This window comes from Theropithecus gelada, chromosome 4 (assembly GCF_003255815.1).
Source record: "Theropithecus gelada isolate Dixy chromosome 4, Tgel_1.0, whole genome shotgun sequence".
In the NCBI taxonomy this organism is placed as follows: domain Eukaryota; kingdom Metazoa; phylum Chordata; class Mammalia; order Primates; family Cercopithecidae; genus Theropithecus; species Theropithecus gelada.
Window position 1 is genome coordinate 63,373,111 of NC_037671.1, and position 26,221 is coordinate 63,399,331.

Consider the following 26,221-nt stretch of genomic DNA (forward strand, 5'->3'; position numbering starts at 1 on the left):
TTGTTTTCAATATGCTTATATTAGCATAACAGACAGTTCACCTCTTGGCAAAGATAAGAGAAAAATGAGGCAAGCTAGAATTAAAGCTGAATCAAGTGAATCCTATGCAGCAGAAAGATTTAAGTAGAAATTTTAACTGTAAGTCATTTATACTAGAACTTCTCTTATCAGGTTAGAGTAAATAAATCATCAAAAACAAGACATATTTCAGGTAAAATTAAAGGACATGAATAATTAGTGGATACCTGTTGAAGCCTATACCTATGATATGCTAATCTTTGTTTCCATAAGTTGTTGAGCCTCTAAAGGACATACATTTGTATGGCTCAGTAGATGTCACTAAATTGCCATGATCCAGTTCTTATTAAAAGCATGCATTGGCAGAAAGAAGCCAATTATACTTTATGATCTTGTCTATTTCTAGCCTATATTATCTTGCTTTAAAAAGTGCTTTCAAAATATATTTTGAAATTATTTTTCTGAAAGAATAAGACTCAAGTCTTTGACTTGTGTACACTTTGAATTTTTATATTCTGGATATATGATAAAATACCTGGATACAATAGCTTCCCAGTAATTCCACGTAAATGCAGCTGCTATGTCCTTCTTTTTGTAACATCTGCCCTTTCTGATCAAAATCCAACCAAAAATACTCTCAAAACTCTTGAGGTACAGATGACTTCTAGACTGACATCAGTTGCATAATTTCAGCTGAACTTCCATAGAATAATAACAAATATCTTTTTCTAAAGAGAAAAAACCCCCAAAACTCTGACGTTAAATGGATGCATCAAGTAAAACCAAAACTACTCTATGCTCCTCTGAGTTGACTAGCAGTGTTGATAATAGCAGTACATTTTATTAGATTAATTTCAGTAATTTTGTAATAGGTAATATGTTTTCAAGTAAAATGATGGGAAATGTCCTACTTTTAAATCTATAATTATTTTAATTTGTCTTTAAAAATAGCCCATAAAAGGTGATTGGTAACCAATTTATCAGAGCACTGGAATAAATTGAATTAAAAATTACAGGCCAGGTGCAATGGCTCAGGCCTGTAATCCCAGCACTTTGGGAGGCCAAGGTGGGTGGATCACTTGAGGTCAGGAGTTCGAGACCAGCCTGGCCAACATGGTGAAACCCTGTCTCTACTAAAATTACAAAAATTAGCTGGGCATGGTGGCAGGCATCTGTAATCCCAGCTACTCCGGAGGTTGAAGAAGGAGAATTGCTTAAACCACAGAGGTGGAGGTTTCAGTGAGCCGAGGTAGCACCACTGCATTCCGGCCTGGGTGATAGAGCAGGATTCTTTTTTGAAACACTATCTCAAAAAAGAAAAAAAAAAAACTTAAACATGGTTAATGTCTATTCTAATTAACTGGCCTACGTAGGTTACATTTTAAAATCCTCTTTTCCCAAGTTAAGTGATGAAATTTCACTCCTACTCTATCTTTTGTGTTAAAGGAATATATACCACTTGGAAAGGAAGAGAAAAATAGGTTTATGTTACAGGAACAATTCCTTGGTTGAGTAATTATGTAAAATGAAAATTAATTGTTCATTTTTTATTTTGTTCAAGTTAAAGTAAAATCAGTATTCCATGGTCATGTTTTTCTTGATACTACTGACAGGGGTTAATTAAAAGATTAATGGGATAATGTACACATTTCATTAAAAACAATTTTTTTATTTTTTGGAAAGTGGCTACATAGATAATTTTTGTTTGTTTGTTTCCACTTCACTGATTTTCCAGCACTCTGAGCCGAAGTGTTCCTGCTCTAATTGACACATGTCCTATTCTTGGTTTCATTCTTAATATCTTCCCAGCACTTTGGGAGGCCGAGACGGGCGGATCACGAGGTCAGGAGATCGAGACCATCCTGGCTAACACGGTAAAACCCCGTCTCTACTAAAAAATACAAAAAACTAGCCGGGCGAGGTGGCGGGCGCCTGTAGTCCCAGCTACTCGGGAGGCTGAGGCAGGAGAATGGCGTAAACCCGGGAGGCGGAGCTTGCAGTGAGCTGAGATCCGGCCACTGCACTCCAGCCTGGGCGGCAGAGCGAGACTCCGTCTCAAAAAAAAAAAAAAAAAAAAATATCTTCCAAATGAAGTGAAAAACGTGGATGCTTGCTTACTGTAGTGATAATGTTTCCATTGTCTTTGTTCCAATTGTTACTAAAATTAGTGGTTTCTTTCAGACTGTTCTGTGTTTTGAATGCACAATTTGCTGCATTTTTATAATATTTTCTACCACTCAAACACATAAGAAGGTATATGATGTGACGATAAAACAATTTTTCATTGCTAGGCATTATGCACTAGTACGCTGGGTGAATCCTGGAGTAGTTTAAGTAATAGATAGTAGAAAGAGGCAATTATTTATAACATGTAATCTGACATGGCATGCATTCTGATGAAGTTATAATTATTTAATAGATAAATAGCATATATATCAGTACATACTTTACAAGCAATGCAATAAATCACTTAAAACCAAGAATAAAAGAAATATGAACACCTTGGTTCCAATTCAACTACTAAGTGTTATAAATTGTGTTTACTGATTTTTTGTTTTTACCCTAAAGATGGATAGTTATCATATTTTCCCTTATAGAAATAATTCTCATCTTGTTTATTCCACATTGTTTTAGCTGATGTACTCTTCCTCGTGGGTGTAAACCTAGAAAACCTTTTCCAGCTTCTCTTGTCATGAAGTGTCCCCACGTGACTAATCTCTAGCCAACAGAATGCAGAAAGGGGTGGTATTTGCCACTTCTAGTCCTTCCCCATTAAGCCTTTCACCCGTCCTTCAGCATACTGACTGGTGGAGACTCATGTTCTCAGCAGAATATACGTGGAACACTTCAACTAATACAATTTGAGTAAGGTTAAATAAATGAACTTTTCACAAAGATGTGGTCAGAGAATAGAAAAGCCACAAAGGATAGTACAGAATACCAGGACCACAACATAGTTGCTCTGACACTACCTCTACATCTAAAGACTAGAGGAAGAGAGAAGTTATCAGAACAGAGTAGACGGCCATTTGCCAGGAGCAAAGACCTTGACTTCAGGGAGAGAACCAGCCCATGGGACACAACACAAGGTCAAAGGAATACACATTCAGGCTTTACCCTCCTGCCTCTCTATTTTTTTTGCTATGAGGAAAGAATCTGTTCCAGACCTTTCTTCTTGGCTTGAAGGTGGCTGTCTTCTGTCTTCATGGTGTCTACCTTCTGTATGGGTCTCTCTCTGTGTCCTAATTTCCTCTTTTTATAAGAACACCAGTTATATTTTGTTAAGGCCCACCCTGATGAATTCATTTTAACATGATTACTTCTGTAATGACTCTGTAGCCATAAGCACATGTTCTGAGCTGCTGAGGGTTAACACTTCAATGCATAAATTTTGTGAAAACCCAATTTATTCCATAAAAGAGCCCACTAATTTAATCCACACAGGTAAGTCTCAGAGGACCAGTGCAGAAAGAAACGGGAAACGAGCTGTAGAGCGGATCTGGAGACACTTAGCGCCTATTGTGTACTGTAGATTAGCCCACCCTATTAAGGAAAGTGAGTATTCCTTGGACTATTTATCTGATCTCTTAAATATCCTCCAGTAAGACTCTATTGCATGCGATGTAGTTCACAGTTCTTACTATGGTGTTTGATGACCTGTACAACCTTACTACTATTGCATTTTCATACCCGATTCTCATTCCCTCCTACCTAAAAGATCTCAAATTATTTCCTTCCTCTCTTCTTTTGATACCAGTACTTAGTTAAGGAACATCCTTCTCCTATTATCATCTAACAAATTAATATAATGACATTCAGGCTTTGTATCTAGTTCTATATCACTTGAGAAAATATCTGCCAATGTGTGGATTTCATTGGTACATGTCAGTCTTCTAAAGTGACACGTCATTTACTGTTTATATAAATCATATGCCCTTTTTCAAAATGCTTTGCAATTTATTGCATATCTAATGCAATGATTTATTGTATACAATGCATATGGATGACTGTACATAAACAAAACTGGTAAATTATTATCTCAAGGATAACTAAAGATGTTCTCATTTGTTCTAGGTTATTTGGCTTTGCAGAGTTTGTAGAATAGGAGCCACCTGCTCCCAAAGAGTCAAACCAATAAATTCTCCATGAGATAGTTTTAGAACTGACAGAGTGTTTGCGAATTACTTACAAATTAGGATTTTGACTCAGAGCTTAAATGTAAGACAACAAATAAAGGAATTTTTTAAAGTTAATGGCAGTATTTTTAATTGGTAGACATTTAGAAAAATCTAAAATCCCATAGTCGAGGAGGTCAGAAAAGCCTAACTTAACTCTATTTTTTTTTTTTTTTTTTGGAGATGGAGTCTCGCTCTGTCACCCGGGCTGGAGTGCAGTGGCCAGATCTCAGCTCACTGCAATGTCCGCCTCCCAGGTTTACGCCATTCTCCTGCCTCAGTCTCCCGAGTATCTGGGATTACAGGCATGTGCCACCATGCCTGGCTAATTATGTACTTTCTTTTTTTTTTTTTTTTTTTCTTTTTTGAGACGGAATCTCGCTCTGTTGCCCAGCCTGGAGTGCAGTGGCGCGATCTCAGCTTGAGCCACCGCGCCCGGCCTTAACTCTATCTTTTAATGCCAAATTCTACCCTTCTTCAAGGACAAGGTAGAAGTTAAGCAGTGACTTTAAATGGAAAGAAAAGAAACAAAAACCCAAAATACACTTGTTATTAAAAGCAAACTCAATTATTATATTAATATAATTATGCTTTAGTATATAATTATAATGTAATATATATTATAGTGTAATATATGCAATGATTACAAGTAGTGTATAGTATATTAATAACTTAATACAATACACATGCATAATTATTATAACTACACCAACAGACACGAATAAAATATAACATCAGACTCTCACATTTGTGTTTTACAGAAAATACCTGTGCCACTATCTTCAGCTTCTCATCCCCTTCTACCTTAATGTTTTACCTGGCAGTGTTCAACAGTGGAGTGACAAATGCTCACCCATTTGCATTTTGCTTCATGACATACTCTATGCTATTTTTCCGCATTCTAACTTTACTGCTTTATCCCATTTTGACTGTCCCTTTCATTAAAATATGAGCACCAGCTATAGTTAATTTCTCACTAAAATAATTTTTAGTATGTGTGCTTTTAGCATCTTTATTATGCCAAAGTATATTTCACCTGATTTTAAGCACTCCATATTTTCCTTCCTGCTTTTGTTATTTTAAGCAATCACACATTTCTTTTTTAAAAGGGCCGTCCTGCTCTGCAGAACAGCTTGTCTTTCCTTGTTCTCAAAAATAATGAGCCAGGTTACTTTTTCATAGAGCATATTTGTTCCGCTTTTTCTGAGACAGATCTTCATCATGGGCCTAGCACAATTTTGCTGTCCTTTTCCTTCACAGTTCTATACGAGTATGTAAGTCAAGACCCTTCTCCTATATTCATTTTCAAGAGGAAAGACTTATTTCAACAATAACAAAATAAAAGAGGGTAAAATTGGGGTGAATTGTATGCACACCATTTACCTTTACTTATAAGAATATGTTAATGGTCAAAACATTTTAGCTGCAACAATTTGTGAATTGTATTCAACTCACAATTCAGGGTTTTGACTTTCTTTCCCCAGGACTATGTTTTAAAGATACAGAAAAATAAAATTAATGGAGCTTCACTCTTGTACTTTATAGATGATAATCATGGAGAAAATATATTTCTATAAATTTTTTATTACTTCAAACACACCAAAAATCTGAGAAGAAATATTTCTGAGTTCAGATTATTTAGATCAGATATAGACAGGATATCAACTAATTTTTGATAAAAATAAAAAGCAACGGTGTATGCAAACTGAAACCAAATTGTAGTCATATAAAAGAAAGTGATTTTTTGGTTAAGTATTCTTTTTTTTTTTTTTTTTTGAGATGGAGTCTGGCTCTGTCACCCAGGCTGGAGTGCAGTGGCCGGATCTCAGCTCACTGCAAGCCCCGCCTCCCGGGTTCACGCCATTCTCCTGCCTCAGCCTCCCGAGTAGCTGGGACTACAGGCACCCGCCACCTCGCCCGGCTAATTTTTTTTTGTATTTTAGTAGAGACGGGGTTTCACCGTGTTAGCCAGGATGGTCTCGATCTCCTGAACTCGTGATCCGCCCGTCTCGGCCTCCCAAAGTGCTGGGATTACAGGCTTGAGCCACCGCGCCCGGCCAGGTTAAGTATTCTTAAAAGTGACATTTTGTAATAAGGATAGTGAAAAATATGTATTCTTGGGATTTAAAACATCTTATACATTTAATGTTTCTTTTAAAAGAGACTGATGTCTTGTTACTTTAACAATAGAAACTGTCCATGTTTAGTAGAAACAATGATCAGGTCAAGGGGCAGGAAATCTGTTCTAATCTTGCTCCTTTACTGACTACCAACGTGATAGAGAAAGTTGTCCAGCTTCTATGAGTCTCAGCTTTCAAATATGCAAAATGACTGCTACGGGCTGAATTGTGTTTCACTCAAAATTAACATGTTGATGTCTCAGCCATCAGTACCTGAGAATGTGACTATATTTGGAAAAAGGGTCTTCAAAGAAGTAATAAGCTAAAATGAGGTCATCAGTGTAGGCTTTAATCCAATGCATCTGGTGATCTTATTACAAGAGGAAATTACTAGACACATACAAAGGATAGATGATGTGAAGACACAGGGAGAATACAGCCTCTACAAGCAAAAGGAGACCTCAAAAGATATCAAACCTGTTGTCATTTTAATCTCAGAATTGTGAGACTAAATTGCAATTGTGAGATTAAATTGCCTGTAGAATAGTGAGAAAATTAATTACCGTTGTTTGAGCCACCTTCTCTGTGATACTTTGTTATGGCAGCCCAGCAACCTAGTAAAATAGGCATTATACGTTTTATGATGATTAGATGTAGTTATGTGTGTGTAAAGCATATGGTACACGGTAATTGTTTAGTGTGTGTTAATTAATATTGTTGTTTCTTCTGCTAGTATTTTTCCTGTACACATCATGTATAACTCTTATCTTTACCTGATCTTGAACATACAGCAGTTCTTTGCTGGTAGGGGGAAAACAGTAATTCAATTCATATTACATTTCCCTAGCGTGGTTCATGGGACCTGTAACTTCACACTTTCAGATTTTGGAGTGAAAGCAGCCTTGAGATTGTGTCATTTTCTAGTTATGTCATTATCTGTACTTAATCTGTCTTTCAGTTTTGCATCTGAAAAATGTAGATAATTATAATTGTTTACAGGAATAAATTCATATATATAATATAATTAGTACTTGATATAAATTCTTGATGAAGAAACTGTAATTATGATTTTTTTAAAAAAATAATTTTTTTTTACTCTTTTCCAACCATGCCTGAGGCCAGGACAGCTTCTGTGGGTTTGCCCTGTGTCTCTCCATGATACCAATCTGTCATTTTGCTTTATTCAGGAGCCCATCTATGTCTTTCATGATTTGATTCTTACCGCCACCCACAGCTCATGGACTTGCTTCCCTACAGATGATGGTCATCCCTGCCCAGGGAAATTATTACCTCAGCTGAGATGGCATTTTCCAAAGTGTACTGCCTTCAACATTTGTTATTTAGGAGATTAAAATGATGAAGAAAGATATTAAATTTGTGTCTGTGTTGTGACACTTTCAAGTATGGTGACACTAAGCATTAAGAAAAAAAAGAAAAATAGATGATTTATTAAATAGCATCTCAGAGTTCTTAAAATGCTCATGTTCATTTTGAGTATTTTGGTTGGGGGGTAGATGTGATGAAGGCTTTCCTCAATTTATTTGATGATACATTATTTTTTGGTCAATTATCTGTAAGAATCTGTATTCTAGATAATATAATTTGGGTAGTTGTGGCCTAAAGAAGGTAGAATTTCCTTAAAACCTCTCATTTAACTTTTTTCCCAGTCTCTGTTTAGGACTCTCTCTCTTTTTTTCCCCCTTTATATTGGCTTTAAATAGATATTTCCTTTTACTGAATAATCTATTGCCAGAAAATAATTTAATCTACATACCAGCTTATGGCTGTGGTATGTGTTGTCAGCATCATTCAAGAAATAAAAAAGGTGGAGAGAGGCAAGGCACATAACAAAAAAAGCATTACATCTGTATTAAAAATTAAAATTTACTAAAAATCAAATGAGAAAAAGGAGAAGTTTACTCATCAGATTGGCAAACTGATTTATTTCAGATGTTCATGATCATTTGGGGATAGGGTCACCTTCAAACACAGCTTTGAAAATATTAATAATATACCTTAATTACTCGATCTGGATTGTGGTGGGCCATTTTAATTTCCTTCTTTATGCTTTTCTGGAAGTGCCACATTTTCTACACTGAATATAATTTACTTTGTTCATCAAAATAAAGTACTAGTTAAGTTTATGTGTTAACAACTGCCGTATGAGAAAAATATGAGGCTTTTATGGATCTTTTGTAAATCTCCTTATATGAGTTCATTGGTAATATAATCCCAGCCAGGGGCAGTGGCTCATGCCTGTAATCCCAGCACTTTGGGAGGCCCAGGCGGGCGGATCACGAGGTCAGGAGATTCAGACCATCCTGTGAATGGTGAAACCCCGTCTCTACTAAAAATGCAAAAAATTAGCCAGGTGTGATGGTGGGCGCCTGTAGTCCCAGCTACTAAGGAGACTGAGGTAGGAGAATGGCGTGAACCTGGAAGGCGGAGCTTGCAGTGAGCCGAGATCGAGCCACTGCATTCCAGCCTGGGAGACAGAGCGAGACTCCATCTCAAAACAACAACAACAAATAATGATAATGCAATCCCTATATTATTTTCTCAGTACATTTTTTAGAATATATAGAAAAGCTTGACAGATAATAATTCATACACATGCACATGTTAATACTAATCAGTATAACCTCAATTTTGAAATGACAAGGACAATATTATGAGGAATAGTCTTTGCTACTTAATGAGATTAAGTGGAAAATAAATAATTATCTTACCTGATAAGCAGTGTATACTTTTGCCCATCGTCCACTCTAATAGCACTATTAATGCTTTTAAATTTTGCTTCACCAGGACAGTAAAAGTGGTACTGTTGGGGAAAAAAAGTTTGTCCTCAGTTTTTCAGCATGAAATTAATACTTTATATTTGCACTGGACTTTATAATGTATCAATATATTTTACATCACTTTGGACAGACATGAAGTTTGAAACTTAAAGAAAAGTGATAACTGAAGGTTTACAACTAATAAGTCCTATAATTAATATGCACAAATATATGAGTATTATATAGACACAAATACACATGCATAAATGTGTACACACACACATCTAGATTATTTTCCAGTATTCTGAGGAACATGGTTGGGAAAGGCAACATTCTCTACTAGTAGAAAGCAAGTATTCTTGGAATCTTCCTTACATAACAGCAATTGAGCAAGGCAAAGAGTGGTTAATACAATCTAGAGGACAATATTAATGTCACAGGAAGGGAAACTTTAAGAATGTGAAACCTAACCATTCATTCCAAGCTTTTGGAGATATCAGGGTGTCTGGCATTTGCAGAATTATTGCTAATGGCAACTAAGTTATGATCTACAGAGGAAAAATCATTTTCTATATCAGGTATGATTAACCAAGCATCCCCAGGGAATCCATGGATGTGCTACAGTGGCTTATTAAGCTTCTTAGCAAGCATGTGCCTACATGTATATTGATTATACCATGTCTATTCTTTCCCAGAGAGGGATTTTAATGTTTTTGTTGTATCTAAAAGTGATCTATAACCCACATGTGTTAAGAAACTCACTTGCATTGTGTTTCATAACATGTGGCCCTAGCTGTATTTAAGTAGATATACCCAAATACTCTCACATGTAGTCCAAAGATAAAGATAATGCTATATATTTTAACTTTTTATGATATTTGGCCATTGCAAAAGACTCCTTTCTTTTATAAGATTATTCATTGTCAGTTGACTTTAAAAACTCCAATAAGAAACATTAGGAGGAATTACTGGAGACTTGTAGGATTGTAGGTTAAAATATTTTATGAAATAATGTATTACTAAGACTAATGGATAGCCACTGCTTTACCTATCAAATGAGAAAAAAAATAATTCACAATAGGTTCAATGAAGATATTTAGGAACTATAAAACTAATTAGTGAAGAGAGGTATAGCATTTCTTTCCCTTTGGTTTTACGAAAAAGAAAGGATATATACTTACACGTCTATAATAATTACTGTTATTTACTTAGTTGCAGTAATTTGTCAGTCTCCATCTTAAGAAAATTTAAGGTTATTTAGTCTTCAGTTAGATGATCAGAGTTCAAATCCCAGCTCTATTACTTAGGAGTTTTGAGACTTCACATGTGTTTTGTGCTAAAATCTACTCACTTGTAAAATGGGGCAATACAAATTTTTGTGTGGTTTAAGTTGGTAAATGAATAAATATTGTGAAGTAAATATTACAAGTGGGCAAATAAGCCAGTCAAAGTAGAACACACAGAATTATACCTGGGACATAATCATATATGAAGGCTATGAGGTCTAGCTTTTTTTTGGCTCCTTCTCCCAGGCTGGAGTGCCATGGTACTACATGTATATGTATTATATTACTTCAGAAACATGGACATTTAAAGAAAATCAAACTAAGAGAATTTGCCTATTTAAATAATAAGGTATAACTCATTCATCCTTTCATGGAAATTCACAACATGTACACTTAAATCACATCATAAAAGAGATGGTAGACCAAATGCGGTTATTATGTTTCATATATTAGAATTACATGAGTTAATTACCTTATTGTGCTGAGTTATTGCAATGATAATTGGGATGACTTCCCTAAACCAGGTATTCAGAGCAGGGATATGAGACAATTTGTTAAGGTAGAATGATGTTGGGAAAAGAGTATGCACTTTCAAATCAAAGTTGGTTTCAAAATGTTATTAGCTGCGTAATCTTGGACTTTTGAAAGGTTTTTATAACGCTTACCAAGTGCAAAGTCAGCAATCTCAAACTTTTTGATCCCACAATCCCTTTGCATTCATAATAATTATTGAGAACCCCAAGGAGTTTTTGTTAACTGGGTTGTGTCTATCAATATTTACACTGCTAAATATTACAACAGACATTTTTAAGATACAAAAATACGTAATAAAATGATACATTAGCGATTAGAGCAAGGATATCATTGCATGTCATGTAGCCTCTGGAAAACTCCACTATACACTTATGAGAGTAAAAGTGAATAAGGCAAATAACACCCCTTGCCTAACAGAAAACTTATGAAAACAGGTTTTCTCTTCAGGACCCTCTAAACAAATCTTGGGATTCCTTAAGGGTTCCCAGACTATACCTGCCCTTAAGGTTATAAAAACGGTAACAATTATTATCATTGGGAAATTAAGAAATTGGGAAACTGCTCAATAAAGAAGTAGAAGAAAAGTTGAAAATAAGTAGAAAAAAAGACAATGAATGTTAATTCAAATCATGTACTGTTTGAAATATTAATATCTAAATATCTATAAACTGATCTATCTGTACGAGTGTAAATTTTTCTCTGTATATTATATGAGCTTCTTAATGATTATCTCTTGCCTTCTAAATGATATTCTAATTAGGTATATTTTCCAGAAAAAACTAGAGACATTTTGAGCAAAATACTCTGACAATTAAATTTTTTAAGTTTATAAATATGTGATTAATGAAACCCAGTTAGCTTATTTTTTGAATAAGTTCTTAACTACTTGATATTATTATGAAATTTTTTTTTTTTTTTTTTTTTGCTTAAAAAATACTTTGTTGTTGGTTCATATATATGTAGAAAGAAATTATAAAAGTAGAGGAAGAGACATCCTGGCTATCAGTATAAAATATAAAGTTTAAATTTTATTTTGAAAATAACCAATAAAGCACATAATTAGAACAACTTTGTATTTTTTTAAAAAATTAAGTGAACTGAATAACTTACCTTTAAAGTACCATTTTCAATAAACAATTGAATAAAAAATCCATCTACTAAATTTGAGTCTTGTTTGACATAGAGCAGGAGTCCATAGGAGCTGAAGGTCTGAAATTCTAGGGAGATGTTATTTTGTGGATTTAAAACCACATTCTGAAATTCTAGATAGGAATCTCCATGATAGCAAACACAACTGAAATCTGTGGAGTCAGAAAGAAAATACAATTTAGGTTGAAATAAATATTCAATACTCAGGTTTCACATTAACATAGGATACGTTTTCTCTAATGGCTCATACATGACTCTTTCCTGCCTCTTTCAAGCCCAGACACTTATTTCCTTTGGAATAGTCATAGCAGTTGTGTCATGATTTCTTTGTATTTGATGGCTTCATGATGAAATCTCATTGTAAGGCAAGGAAATCAAGATGATTACTTTTCAACACTGCTTTTACTTAGATTTTATGTTATAAGTTAACAGAAAATGGCACATTTTCTAAATATGTACTTATTTCTTCTTTATATATGATATTGATACAAAATTATGATTAGTATTGTTAATAATTTGATTTGGGAGGTTTATGAGGGAATGCTAGAGACTGAGAAGCATAGAAATCGTTAAACTTTTATATTAACACTCTAAATTATATGAGTTTCTTAACAACTCTCTCTTTTTCACCTTCTGAATAATATTCTAATTAGCTGTAGATTTTCAGAAAAAAATGAAGACACTTTGAGCAAAATATTCCACGATTAAATTTCTTACATTTATAAATATGTGACTAATAAAAACAAGTTAGCTTATTTTTGAATAAGTTGTTAACTACATTATGTTATTATTAAATCATTTTTTTTGCTTGATAAATACTGGATTGATTGTTCTTGGCTAATGATTCCTGAAACGATGGATTTGAATATCCCCTTTCTTCCAGTTCCTTTCTTCTTTTGCTATTTTCATGACCTCTCCAACTCAAGCTGTCTTTCTCTTTTAAAACTTTCGAATTATGTATTATTTATAACTACTAGAAAATATTATTTATAAAACCACGTGAGTTTTAGTTTGCTATCATAGGATAATAATCATTTTTGATTCTGTACTTTAAAACTTCAAGAAATTTTATATCCTATATGTGCTGTCTTTATTTTGAATTTTTAGTGAAGCTTTAGAATTACTCATTTTGCTACGTTTTCAAACTTGTAACAATTTCTAAAGAAATAATCAGCTAAGTCTCAAATTAATTTTTTTCACTAGAAATAAGAAAGTTCAAAATACTGCCAGGAAATATTTGCACTTCATAGACATAAAAGGATGTGTATATGTGTGTGTGTGTGTGTGTGTGTGTGTTTAATCAAGGACTGAGTTCATTAGTGAAGGACAGCTTAATGATTGAAAAAATAACAATGTCCTTTCAATTTTGTCATTCTAATTTTTTCAGTTGTTAAATGATAGGGACATATTCTTTTTTTCCCATGTAGAGTTTCAATGGTGATGTTAAAAGCATAATACAATAACATTTTAAACACTAAGAAATTGTTTTAAAGATTGCTGGCATTTATTTTAACAAATTGAGAATAAAGCCATATATCAGTTTGATTTAAAGTTCAAATTGTGAAAGAGCATAAAATAATTTCAAAAATTAACATTACAACAAGAATATACCCAATATTGATTAAAAAAAAAAAAAAAAACTATCACATACAGGGGATCTTCCAAAAGTTCACATAAAATATGTATTATTTAAAAACTATGGATGAATTTCACTCATCATAACATGTCTGAACAGAATCTATTTTGAGTTACTAAGAAGGATAAGACATCTGTTTAAAAGTAGCCCCTATCAGAACAACATGAATTCTGCTAAAATTGAAGCAAGAACAAATATCAAATTTATGATGAAGCTTGGGTGGAAGAATGGTAAAATCACTGATGCTTTACAAATATTTATGTGGACAATGCCCCAAAGAAATTCACAGTTTACAAGTGAAAAACTTGTTTTAAGAAAGGACAAGACTACGTTGAAGACGAAGTCCTTAGTGGCTGGCCATCCATATCAATTTGCAAGGTAAAAATTAATCATATTCATGCCCTAATTGAAGAGGACCAATAATTAACAGTAAAAACAATAGTCAACAGCATTGACATCTCAACTGATTCAGGTTACACAACTCGGAATGCAAAATTAAAGTTGAGCAAACTTTCCACTCAGTGGGTGTCAAAACTGTTGTGCCCAGATCAGCTGTAGACAAGAACAGAGCTTTCAATTGAAATTTTAAACAAATAAGAATAATATCTTGAAGTATGTCTTTGAAGAGTTGTAACAGGAGATGAAACATGGCTCCACTAGTATGATATTGAAGACAAAGCACAATCAAATGAATGGCTATTAAGAGGTGAAATTGGTCCAGTCAGAGCAAAAGTGGACCAGTTAAGATCAAACATCATTGATATGGTTTGGCTCTGTGTCCCCACCCAAATCTCATTTTGTAGCTCCCACAATTCCCATGTGTTGTGGGAGGGACCCAGTGGGAAATGATTGCATCACAGAGAGGGTTTTTCCTGTTCTGTTCTTGCAAGATTGAATGGGTCTCATGAGATATGATGATTTTAAAAACAGGAGTTGCCCTGCATAAGCTATCTCTGCCTGCTGCCATCCATGTGAGATGTGACTTGCTCCTCCTTTCCTTCCACCATGATTATAAAAAGATATCTGAAAATGTGGAATCGACTTTGGAACTGGGTAACAGGCAGAGCTTGGAGCAGTTTGGAGGGCTCAGAAGAAGACAGGAAAATGTGGGAAAGTTTGGAACTCCCTAGAGACTTTTTGAATGGCTTTGACCAAAATGCTGATAATAATATGGACAATGAAATCTGGGCTGAGGTAGTCTAAGATGGAGATGAGGAACTTGTTGGGAACTGGAGCAAAGGTGACTCTTGTTATGTTTTAGAAAAGAGACTGGAGGTATTTTTCCCCAGCCCCAGAGATTGTAGAACTTTGTGCTTGAGAAACGTGATTTAGGATATCTGGCAGAAGAAATTTCTAAGAAACAAAACATTCAAGAGATGAATTGTGTGCTGTTAAAGGAATTCAGTTTTATAAGGAAAGCAGAGCATAAAAGTTCAGAAAATTTGCGCCCTGACAATGCGATAGAAAAGAAATCTTTCTGAGGAGAAATTAAAGCCTGCTGCTGATCTTTGCATAAGTAATGAGAAGCTGAATGTTAATTCCCTAAGATAACAGGGAAAATATCTCCAAGGGATGTCAGAGGTCTTCATGGCAGCCCCTCTCATTACAGGCCTCGAGGCCTAGAAGGAAAATGTGGTTTTGTGGGCCAGTCTAAGGTTCCGTCTGCTGTGTGCAGTCTAGGGATTTGATGCCCTATGTTCCAGGTGTTCCAGCCATGACTAAAAGGGGCCAAGGTACAGCTTGAGCTGTTGCTTCAGAGAGTGGAAACCCCAAGCCTTGGAAGCTTCCATGTGGTGTTGAGCCTGCGGGTTCACAGAAGTCAATAATTGAAGTTTGGGAACCCCCGCCTAGATTTCAGAAGATATATGGAAACATCTGGATGCCCAAGCAGAAGTTTGCTGTAGGGGCAAGGTCCTCATGGAGAACATCTGCTAGGACAGTGTAGAAGGGAAATGTGGGGTGGGAGCCCCAACACAGAGTCCCTACTGGGGCACCGCCTAGTGGAACTGTAAGAAGGCGACCATTCTCCAGACCTCAGAATGGTAGATCCACTGACAGCTTGCACTGTGCACCTGGAAAAGCCACAGACACTCAACACCAGCCCATGAAGGCAGCCAGGAGGGAGGTTGTACCCTGCAAAACCACAGTGGTGGAGCCGCCCAAGACAATGGGAACCCACCTCTTGCATCAGCGTGACTTGGATATGAGACATGGAGTCAAAGGAGATCATTTTAGAGCTTTAAGATTTGACTGCCCTGCTGGATTTCGGACTTGCATAGGACTTGTAGCCACTTAGTTTTTGCCAATTTTCCCCATTTGGAATGGCTGTATTTACCCAATGCCTGTAGCCCCATTGTATCCAGGAAGTAACTAACTTGCTTTTGCTTTTACAGGCTCATAGTGGGGAGGGACTTGCCTTGTCTCAAATGAGTCTTTGGACTGTGGACTTTTGAGTTAATGCTCAAATGAGTTGAGACTTTGGGAAACTATTGGGAAGGCACAATTGGTTCTGAAATGTGAAGATATGAGTTTTGGGAGGGGCCAGGTGTGAAATGATAAGATTTGGCTCTGTGTCCTCACGCAAATCTCATCTTGTAGCTCTCATAATTCCCACATGTTGTAGGAGGGACCTGGTGAGAGATGATTGAATTCGGGGGCAGGTCTTTCCCGTGCTGTTCTTGTGATTATGAATGGGTCTTCCAAGATCTGATGGTTTTAAAAACCAGAGTTTCTCTGCAAAATCTCTCTCTTGGCCTGCTTCCATCTACATAATATGTGACTTGCTCCTCCTTGTCTTCTGCCATGATTATGAGTCCTCCCCAGCCATGTGGAACTGTAAGTCCAATAAAACTCTTTCTTTTGTAAACTGCCCAGTCTCAGTTATGACCTTATCAGTAGCATGAAAATGGACTAATAGAGTCATTAAAAAAGATTTCTGGGGGATACTCAAGACATTTTTCTTTTTGACTTTCTGGAGGGCCAAAGAAGGATAACATGTCCCTATTATTACAGTGTTTTAAGAAAGTTAGTCAAAGCTTTAGCAGAAAAATGCCCAGGAAAGCTTCACCAGAGAGTACTACTCCACCATGACAATGCTCCTGCTTATTCTTCTCATGAAATTATGGGTAATTTGTGAGATTTTCAATAGAAAATCATTAGGCATTTACCTTACAGTTCTGATTTGCCTCTTTCTGACTTTTTTTTTTTTTTACTAATCTTTATTTTCCTTCAGTTAATAATGTAAAAAGGCTGCACTGACATGGGTAAAGTCCCAGGACACTCATTTCCTTAGAGATGGACTAAATGGCTGGTATCATTACTTGTAAAAGTGTGTTGACCTTGATGAGGTTTATGTTGAGAAATAAAGCTTATTTTTAAAATTTTTATCTAATACCATTTTTCACAACATTTTGAAGTCTTTTCATATTGTTTTATAGCTTTTAGGAAGAAATATATCATCTAACTGACAACAACAAACTCAAAAACTCCTTAATATTATTAAGATATGTATTTTATAGACTAATTTTTAAAAAATTCAGTGGCTTTTTCATTATGTGACTAATTATCTGTATGGAAACCCATATATGCACTCAATTGTAAAGTACTTGAGAGTATGTTGGGTTTATCATTCTATTGCAGTAACCCAGCACAATATATGATTCTGTTAAGCATCCGAAAGCACATACTATAGCTTGGATGTTTGTGCCCTCCAAAACTCACATTTAAATCTAATCCCCAATGTTGGAGGTGGGGCCTAGTGGAAGGTGTTTGGATCATTGGGGATGATCCTTCATGAATGGCTTGGTGCCATCCTCACAGTAACGAGTGAGTTCTCACTCCGAGTTCACATGCGATATGGCTGTTTAAAAGAGTTTGGTACCTCCTCTCTCTCTGTCATTTCCTCTTTTGCCATGTGATACCCTGCCTCCCCCTTCACCTCCACTATGATTCCTGAGGGCCTCACCAGAAGCGGAGCAGATGTTAGTGCTATGCTGATACAGCCTGCAGAACCGTGAACCAATTAATCCTTTTTCTTTTGTAAATTACCCAGCCTCAGGTATTTCTTGATAGCAATACAAAACAGACTAACATACTATCTAATAGAAAATATAATTGCTTTTGTTTAAATGTGCTTGGAAAATTATATAGTTAAATATAGATTTTAAAAAGTCAGGAAGATATTTTGCATAGTGTTTTCAATCATATCTGTGGTGTTTTCTATTCAAATATGTAGGTACAGATTTTATTTTACACTTCCCTCAGCAAAAATTTTAAACAGATGAGAATAATGATTATAGCAAGCACAGAATAGCTTCGTGAAGAAAACATAAATACTGAGATTATTTTCAGTAATAATGGGCTAAAGTAAAATTATAATTCTATATATTTTTATTATCTAGAATTAAACAATACATTTCTGCACTTAAGTTTTTACCTTCCTAAATAGAAGAAACTTTATCTGAATTGTATGGATTCATATTATGATTATACCTATAATTTTTATGCTTTTGGTACAAATAACCAGAAATTCTAATTCCAGATAGTATCAGCCATTAAAAAAATGAAATAGCTTAAATAAAAGGAAGTTCAAGAATAGGGTGGGTTTTCAGATGGATGCAAGTTTATGGAAAAGCTTTACTGACTTCTCATAAAAGACCTAGATTACTTCTGTCTCTCCACTCTGATATTCACAGGCTGAATTTTAATATGAGACTTGCTTTATACATGATTCCAATGTGATGGCCAGTCACTCCGTTTCCAAAACTGTTCTTCTGTCATAAGAGGAAGAAAGAACTTTCTCAAGTTAAAGAGAACGTTTTCTAGAAGGTAACTGGCTAGAACTGGGTGACCAATGAAGCCGTCTGCTGGAGATGAGGATAGGTTCAGCTCCCACTGAGAGCAGTGGACCGGGGTTCATAATGTGCAAAACTGGTATTTGGTTAGGAGGAAAACCTCAACATCTAATTCCAGTATTTCTCTAGATTCATGAATTATTCTTGGCTTATATCTGACTTAAGATGCACAGTCACATGTCCAAGCTAAAGATATTAACTTTCAACTTCAACTTCCTGCCTCTGTTTCTTTTTATATGCAGTAGCTCTTGCCTTTATTTCTAGAAACTGATATTGAGTTTATAGATGAGTCTAACCATTTAAAAATTTACTTGAAACATGGTTGTTGCTAGACGGGTAGTTGCCAGTGTTTTTTTTTTTTTTTTTTTTTTTTTTAATGTGTAATTATTTAAGTTTGCAGTGCATACTAATAGCCACTCCCATTGCATGAGAATAAGGACAACTTAAAAGTTGTGTAAGAGAAAAATCAGGAATCAATGACCCTTCCTTCTCTACTGCAACAAAGAGAGGATTTTAATTGAATAGAAAAATAATAGAATACATGTATTTTAGAAGAAATGAATAATAGAAACTCTGAAGCATATGTGTGTATGTATGTATATATAGAACAAAATAAAACAAATGAGTATATTTCTCTCAGCTAGATTATGAACATTTACTCTAACATAATATATTCCTTTTAACAAAACAAATACATATATTTTTAAAGTATAAAGGAATGTTAGCTTGGGGCATTTTTCTTTTTTTTTTTTTGGTTAGCAGATCATAAAATTCTGTATCAATTTTTAGGAACTGAGTCTTTCTTATAGTTAGTGTTTCTATGTACAAGATTAAACGTGAAAGTTGGAATATTATGAGAGAATATTTGAATACTAGGATTTTCTATAAATTTGATAGTTTGGTAATTACTCGGTAGTGATTGCGTAGCTTAAGATATACATGATTTAGTCCCATATCTGGTAGTTATTGCCAATATAGTATAACCCATGAGTAACTGCCCAAAGAGTAATTATATATTGCTCTCTGCAGTATGTATCATTAGATAAATGTTAGAAAACATTTTGCAACCAAAATGTAAAATGATCCCTTTCTCCAGGTTTCTTGAAAACAATATCTAAGAAATAATAATGGAAATTTATAATGTATGTGTATGGGGGGTGCTCATGTACATTTGCAACTTTTTCTGTTAAGTGAAGTATTAGTTTGAGAAAAAAAAACTTTATGTATGACACTTAAATATAATATTGAAAGAGTTACTATCCTGTTTATGAAGAAACCTGTATTACATCTTGATTCTTGATTCTAACAGTAAGCAGATCAGCAATGGTGTATTACCCATAGTTACTGTCTATAACTTGGGTTTCTTTGTGTTATTTCTGTAAAGAAGAGCTTGAATTTTATCATTACAAAATCTCCGCATATTTTATACTTTATATTTCTGTGTTCTACAAATTGTGTCTAATTCACCTTAAAATTCAACTTTACATAATCCATTTCAGGTCATCCCAATTAGTTTAATACCCACTAACAGAGCAGGATAAAGTAGGAAAATTAGCATTTTTGTTTACTATGTGATAGGTTTTATTAGAAGCTTTACATATGCTTCTTGAAATTCTGATTTTTTTTTCCTGGCAATGTGAAGGTTTATGTTATATGAGAAATAATACCACACATCTACAGCCATCTGATCTTTGACAAACCTGACAAAAACAAGAAATGGGGAAAGGATTCCCTATTTAATAAATGGTGCTGGGAAAATTGGCTAACCATAAGTAGAAAGCTGAAACTGGATCCTTTCCTTACTCCTTATATGAAAATTAATTCGAGATGGATTAGAGACTTAAATGTTAAACCTAAAACCATAAAAACCCTAGAAGAAAACCTAGGTAATACCATTCAGGACATAGGCATGGGCAAGGACTTCATGTCTAAAACACCAAAAGCAATGGCAACAAAAGCCAAAATTGACAAATGGGATCGAATTAAACTAAAGAGCTTCTACATAGCAAAAGAAACTACCATCACAGTGAACAGGCAACCTACAGAATAGGAGAAAATTTTTGCAATCTACTCATCTGACAAAGGGCTAATATCCAGAATCTACAAAGAACTCAATCAAATATACAAGAAAAAAAAACAAACAACTCCATCAAAAAGTGGGCAAACAATATGAACAGACACTTCTCAAAAGAAGACAAGAAGACATTCATATAGCCAACAGACACATGAAAAAATGCTCATCATCACTCGCCATCAGAGAAATACAAATCAAAACCACAATGAGATACCATCTCACACCAGTTAGAATGGCAATCATTAAAAAGTCAGGAAACAGCAGGTGCTGGAGAGGATGTGGAGAAATAGGAACACTTTTACACTGTTGGTGGGATTGTAAACTAGTTCAACCATTGTGGAAAACAGTGTGGCAATTCCTCAACGATCTAGAACTAGAAATACCATTTGACTCACTCATCCCATTACTAGGGATATACCCACAGGATTATAAGTCATGCTGCTATAAAGATACATGCACACGTATGTTTATTGCGGCACTATTCACAATAGCAAAGACTTGGAATCAACCCAAATGTCCATCAGTGACAGACTAGATTAAGAAAACGTGGCACATATACACCATTGAATACTATGCAGCCATAAAAAAGGATGAGTTCGTGTCCTTTGTAGGGACATGGATGCAGCTGGAAACCATCCTCAGCAGATTATCATCACAAGAACAGAAAACCAAACACCGCATGTTCTCACTCATAGGTGGGAATTGAACAATGAGATTACTTGGACACAGGAAGGGGAACATCACACACTGAGTCCTATTGTGGGGGGCGGGGAGGGATAGCATTAGGAGATATACCTAATGTAAATGACGAGTTAATGGGTGCAGCACACCAACATGGCACATGTATACATATGTAACAAACCTGCACATTGTGCACACGTACCCTAGAACTTAAAGTATAATAATAAAAAAAAGTTATATGAAAATATTTCAAAATAAGTTATAAAATATTTGTTTCTTTAATAGATTTCCACAGATTCATTAGTACATTGACCATAAGTCACTAATTTATACAAAGCATATTTTAGAGCAAGTATTAATCATAAAATGGCAAAAATGTTTACAAAACAATCAATAATACTGAAATTAAAAGCTAGACTACACAGTTTAAGGTTTGCAGAGACTCCTCAATGTGGCTAAAGGAAATATATAAGCAATAGTGGCAGATTATATGAAAGTAGATTATTGCAAGGAAATCTCCAGGAGGACTAGTCAAGTGGTTGAATTTATTTATTTATTTTTATTTTTTATTTTTTGTCTGAAAGCAATCAATGATCTTTTTGAAGGGAAGTGAAACATCTATAATCATAATATTTCTCTTCACCACTAAAAGGAGATTGATTAGGAAAAAATATTCTTTAATAGCAATGTGTAAGGATAGGAAGTAACTTTCTAAAATAAAAATCAAATCATGGCACTCCCCTGCTTAAAAACATTCGTTACCAGTTGGCTATGACAAAACTGTTTAGTATTCACTCTGTATGGAATCCTTCCACCCCTGCCTTTGGCCTTGCAATGTAGAGTACCAATTATTCTAGGATAACATACAAAACAATCATCCTTCCTTTATTATTCTGTGTTACTAGCTCTGTCAGGCAGCATTCTTCCATGTATATGAATCTGTTTCTGGGCTCATTATCCTATATCATTTGACAGATTGTCAACCCTGAGCCAATCAAACACAGAGTTAATTGGATTTATGATGAGATTTCGTATAGGATAGGTCAAGTTCTGCATATCATTCTTCTTCTTCAGGGTTCTGTTGCTTTATTTTTGCCCTGTGCCCTTTTATATCAATACTGAAATCAGCTACATATGCAAGCATCCTATTATTATTTTATTACATAAAAACTCATTAGAAGTTAGTTTGAATTCCTTTTATTTTACAGAAAATGTATATGTGCACTTCACCCTTGAACAATATGAATTTCATCTGTACAGGTCCACTTATATGCTAATTTTTTTTTTTTTTTTTCCAGTAAATACATTCTGTACTCCCAATTGGTGGGTTCTGTATCTACAATCAAATGCCAATCAAAAATACAACATGTATACCTGTGGTATAAGAAATCTATATGTAGTGTTGTGTGGGGGACACTTTTCATATGTGGGGGTTATCCTGGATTTTTGTAGTGCCAAATGCACTTCTTAAGTATCCACAGGTTTTGGTATTGGTATGTGTGGGAGTTTTGGAACCAACACCCACCACAAAGAGATATGTAAGGATAACTCTAATTTATATCCTTGTGATACTTTATCTTCTTGTGTGTGGATACAGTAGATGTCTCCCTTATATGATGGCTTCTATAACATTTTTAATGTAGTTGCATAATTTCTCTTCATAAAGAACATGTGCTTACTTTCTCAACTTATAGAAATCGTATTAATTTGTTGCCATTTTATAATATTTTATAACATATATTTAACTCATTGTATTGATGTATAGACATGCAATTCATTTATATATTGAGCAATCTTGTTTAACTCTTCTATCTTTATTTATTTTTGTGTTTGTGGAGACAGGATCTCGCTATGTCGCCCAGGCTGATGTTGAACTCTTGGGCTCAGGCAATCCTCCCGCCTCTGCCTCACAAAGTGTTAAGATTATAGGCAGGCATGAGCCACCACACCCAAATACTTTTATTTTTAATAATATTATATCATCTGTGAATAATGAGACCTTTCTTTTTTTCTAATTCTTAAAATAGTTCATGAGTTTATTCCCTGCCTAGAATCCTCAGAAACAACACTGAACTGAAATAATGACAATAAGATTACTTTTCTTGTTTTGATTTTTCAGGTAAGGCTTTTAAGCTTTCACATTTGAGTTTAAAATTTTCTGTTCTTTTGTTTTATTATTATTATTATTATTTTATTTTACTTTAAGTTCTGGGATATATGTGCTGAATCTGCAGGTACGTTACGTAGATAGACATGTACCATGGTGGTTTGCTGCACCTATCAACCCATCATCTACATTTTAAGCCCCACATGCATTAAGTATTTGTCCTAATGTACTCCCTCCCCTTGTCCCCACTCTCCAGATAGGCCCTGGTATGTGATGTTCCCTTCCCTGTGTCCATGTGTTCTCATTTTTCAAATCCCACATATGAGTGAGAACATGCAGTGTTTGGTTTTGTGTTCCTGTGTTATTTTACTGAGAATGATGGTTTCCAGCTTCAGCCATTTCCCTGCAAAGGACATGAAGTTTTCAGTTCTTTTATAAGTGATACCCTTTAACTCATTAAGAAACTTTCCTTCTATTCTTAGTTTGCTAGAAATTTTGGCAGAATTTAACATTAATTATGTTTGTTCACTTACTGATATGATTATATTGTGAACAACTTTAGTATTTTAATATTAAACCAGTTTTTATCCCAGGAATAAATCAAGTGTTCTGATGGTATGTACATATATGAATTTCATTTTTAATAATTTATATTTAGGATATTTGCATCTATGTTGACTATTGACATTGCCTCTGAATTTTCATTGTTCATGATACTCTTTCTGATTTTCATACCAAAGTTTTATTTAGCTTCTTTAAACAAATTTGGAAACATAAATTTCTGTAAGAGTTTTAGTTGACCCATCACTCAAATTCCATGTCAAACTACAAAATTGTGAATTTAACAATTATCCTAACCTAACTACAAAAGGTTTCATTTATGTATTGATTAAGAATCAGAATGTTATAGTTGAAATGGATTGACTTCAAGAAGACTTAGTTTTAATATTAATTTGGTACCTTACTTTGTGAGTCATTTCACCTCTCCACTTTCCTTACCTTTCCTTACCTTTACCTATAAAACTAGGGTATAATTTATTATAAGCCTGTAGTTACAACAGGTCTAATTTTAGCTAGACCTATTGAGTTTAATTATGTACTTTATCAATTACATATATAGAATCTTGGAGAAATATTTTAACCTCCTTGAATATTTCTGTTTTTTCATCAATGTCATGGCTATAAGGGGGTTGCTGTGTTGCACTATATAAGAACACTTATAATTTGCTCCAGTTTGTATTTAGGGAAGAAAACCTCTTCTTGTAATAAAATAGAAAGTTTTTGCAACAAATATTTCATTTATAAAGTTTTTTTTTTTTTTTTCTTTTTCCAGGCATGTGCTCTAAATTTTTCTGAGGCATATATTTGGAAAAGTCTGAAGCACATGGCATTACCATACTAAACAGATCTGGAAGGAGCCCTAAGCCCACTGTGATACATAAAAGGCTCTCATTTCCCATCATTATAAAAGCAGCTCACATTTTTAACTGTTTAATTGTTAAAGCTATAAATTTTACTTATAAGAATAATGCATGTTACATTGCCCTTTACTCTTTACGTAGCACATTACCTAATTCATTCTAACTTCAGTCTGAAAAGTGTGTAAAGCCAATGTTCTTATGACCCTTTTTGATATGTTTATTGCTATAAACTTACCCCTTAGGACTGCTTTTGAGGTAACCCATAGGTTGTATGCTGTGTTTGCATTTTTGTTTGTCTTAAGAAAATTTTAAACTTCCTTTCAATTTATTTATTAACTTCTTAGTTGTTTAGAAGCATGTTAATTTGTATGTATTTGTTAATTTTCCAATATTTCTTGTGTTACTGATTTCACACTTTATACCATCATGGTCAAAAATGATACTTGATATGATTGCAGTCTTCTCACAGTTTTAATACTTCTTGTGGTCTTATATATGATCTATCCTAGGGAATGTTTTGTGTTTAGTTGAAAAAAATGTGTACTCTGCAGATGTTAAATAAAATTTTCTGTATATGTGTCTTTAGGTCCATTTGCTCTAGAATGTAATTAAGTTTCATGATCCTTTTCTGATTTTATGTTTGGATAATCTATTCATTGCTAAAAGTGAGGCATTGAAATTGCCTACTATTATTACATTGCAGTCTATTTCTCCCTTCACATCTATTGATATTTTCTTTACGTGTTTAGATCCTCTGCTGCATATATTGTTATATCCTCTTGTTGAATTCACCATTTTATCATAATATAGTAACATACTTTGTCTTTTTAAAGTCATTTTTGAATTAAAATCCATTTTATCTGAAATATGTACCGCTACTCTTTCTTTTGGTTTCCATTTTTCTGAAATATCTTTTTTCAGTTCTTTATTTTCAATCTATGGGTCCTTACAAGTGAAATAAGTCTCTTGTAGGCAGCATGTAATTGGGTCTTTTTTACCCCGCATTTGTCATGTTATGTTTTTGACTGGAGAATTTACTCCATTTACATTCAAGGTAACTATTGATAGATGAGGACTTATAACTGCAGTTTTCTAGCTTTTCTGTAAATCCTTTCTTGTTGCTTTTTATTTTGTGTGTGTGTATCTAAAGGATTTTGCCTTGTGGTTACCATGGGCCTTATTATATAAAACATTTTTGTAGTTATAATAGATTATTTTAATGAATGACAACATAACTATGATCAGAAAAAATAAATCTCTACACTTTGACTCCATTTACGCCCCACATTGTAAATTCATATCACAAGTTACATTTCTTAAATTACATATACCTTCAGAAATTATTGTACCTATTATTTTTGATAGTTTTTCAAATCTTTAGACTATGGAT

The 26,221-nt window shown here is 34.4% G+C and overlaps 1 protein-coding gene across 1 annotated transcript in view; it reads right to left on the reverse strand.

Annotated features, from left to right (window-relative positions):
* Nucleotides 1–26,221, reverse strand: part of EYS (eyes shut homolog (Drosophila)) — a 2,114,515-nt gene that overhangs the window by 692,264 nt on the left and 1,396,030 nt on the right. The window contains exons 26-27 of the mRNA XM_025382342.1: nt 12,021–12,211; nt 9,043–9,134 (exon numbers count right to left, since the gene is read on the reverse strand). Of these exons, the coding sequence (XP_025238127.1) occupies nt 9,043–9,134; nt 12,021–12,211 (283 nt within the window). The remainder of the gene's footprint in view (nt 1–9,042; nt 9,135–12,020; nt 12,212–26,221) is intronic.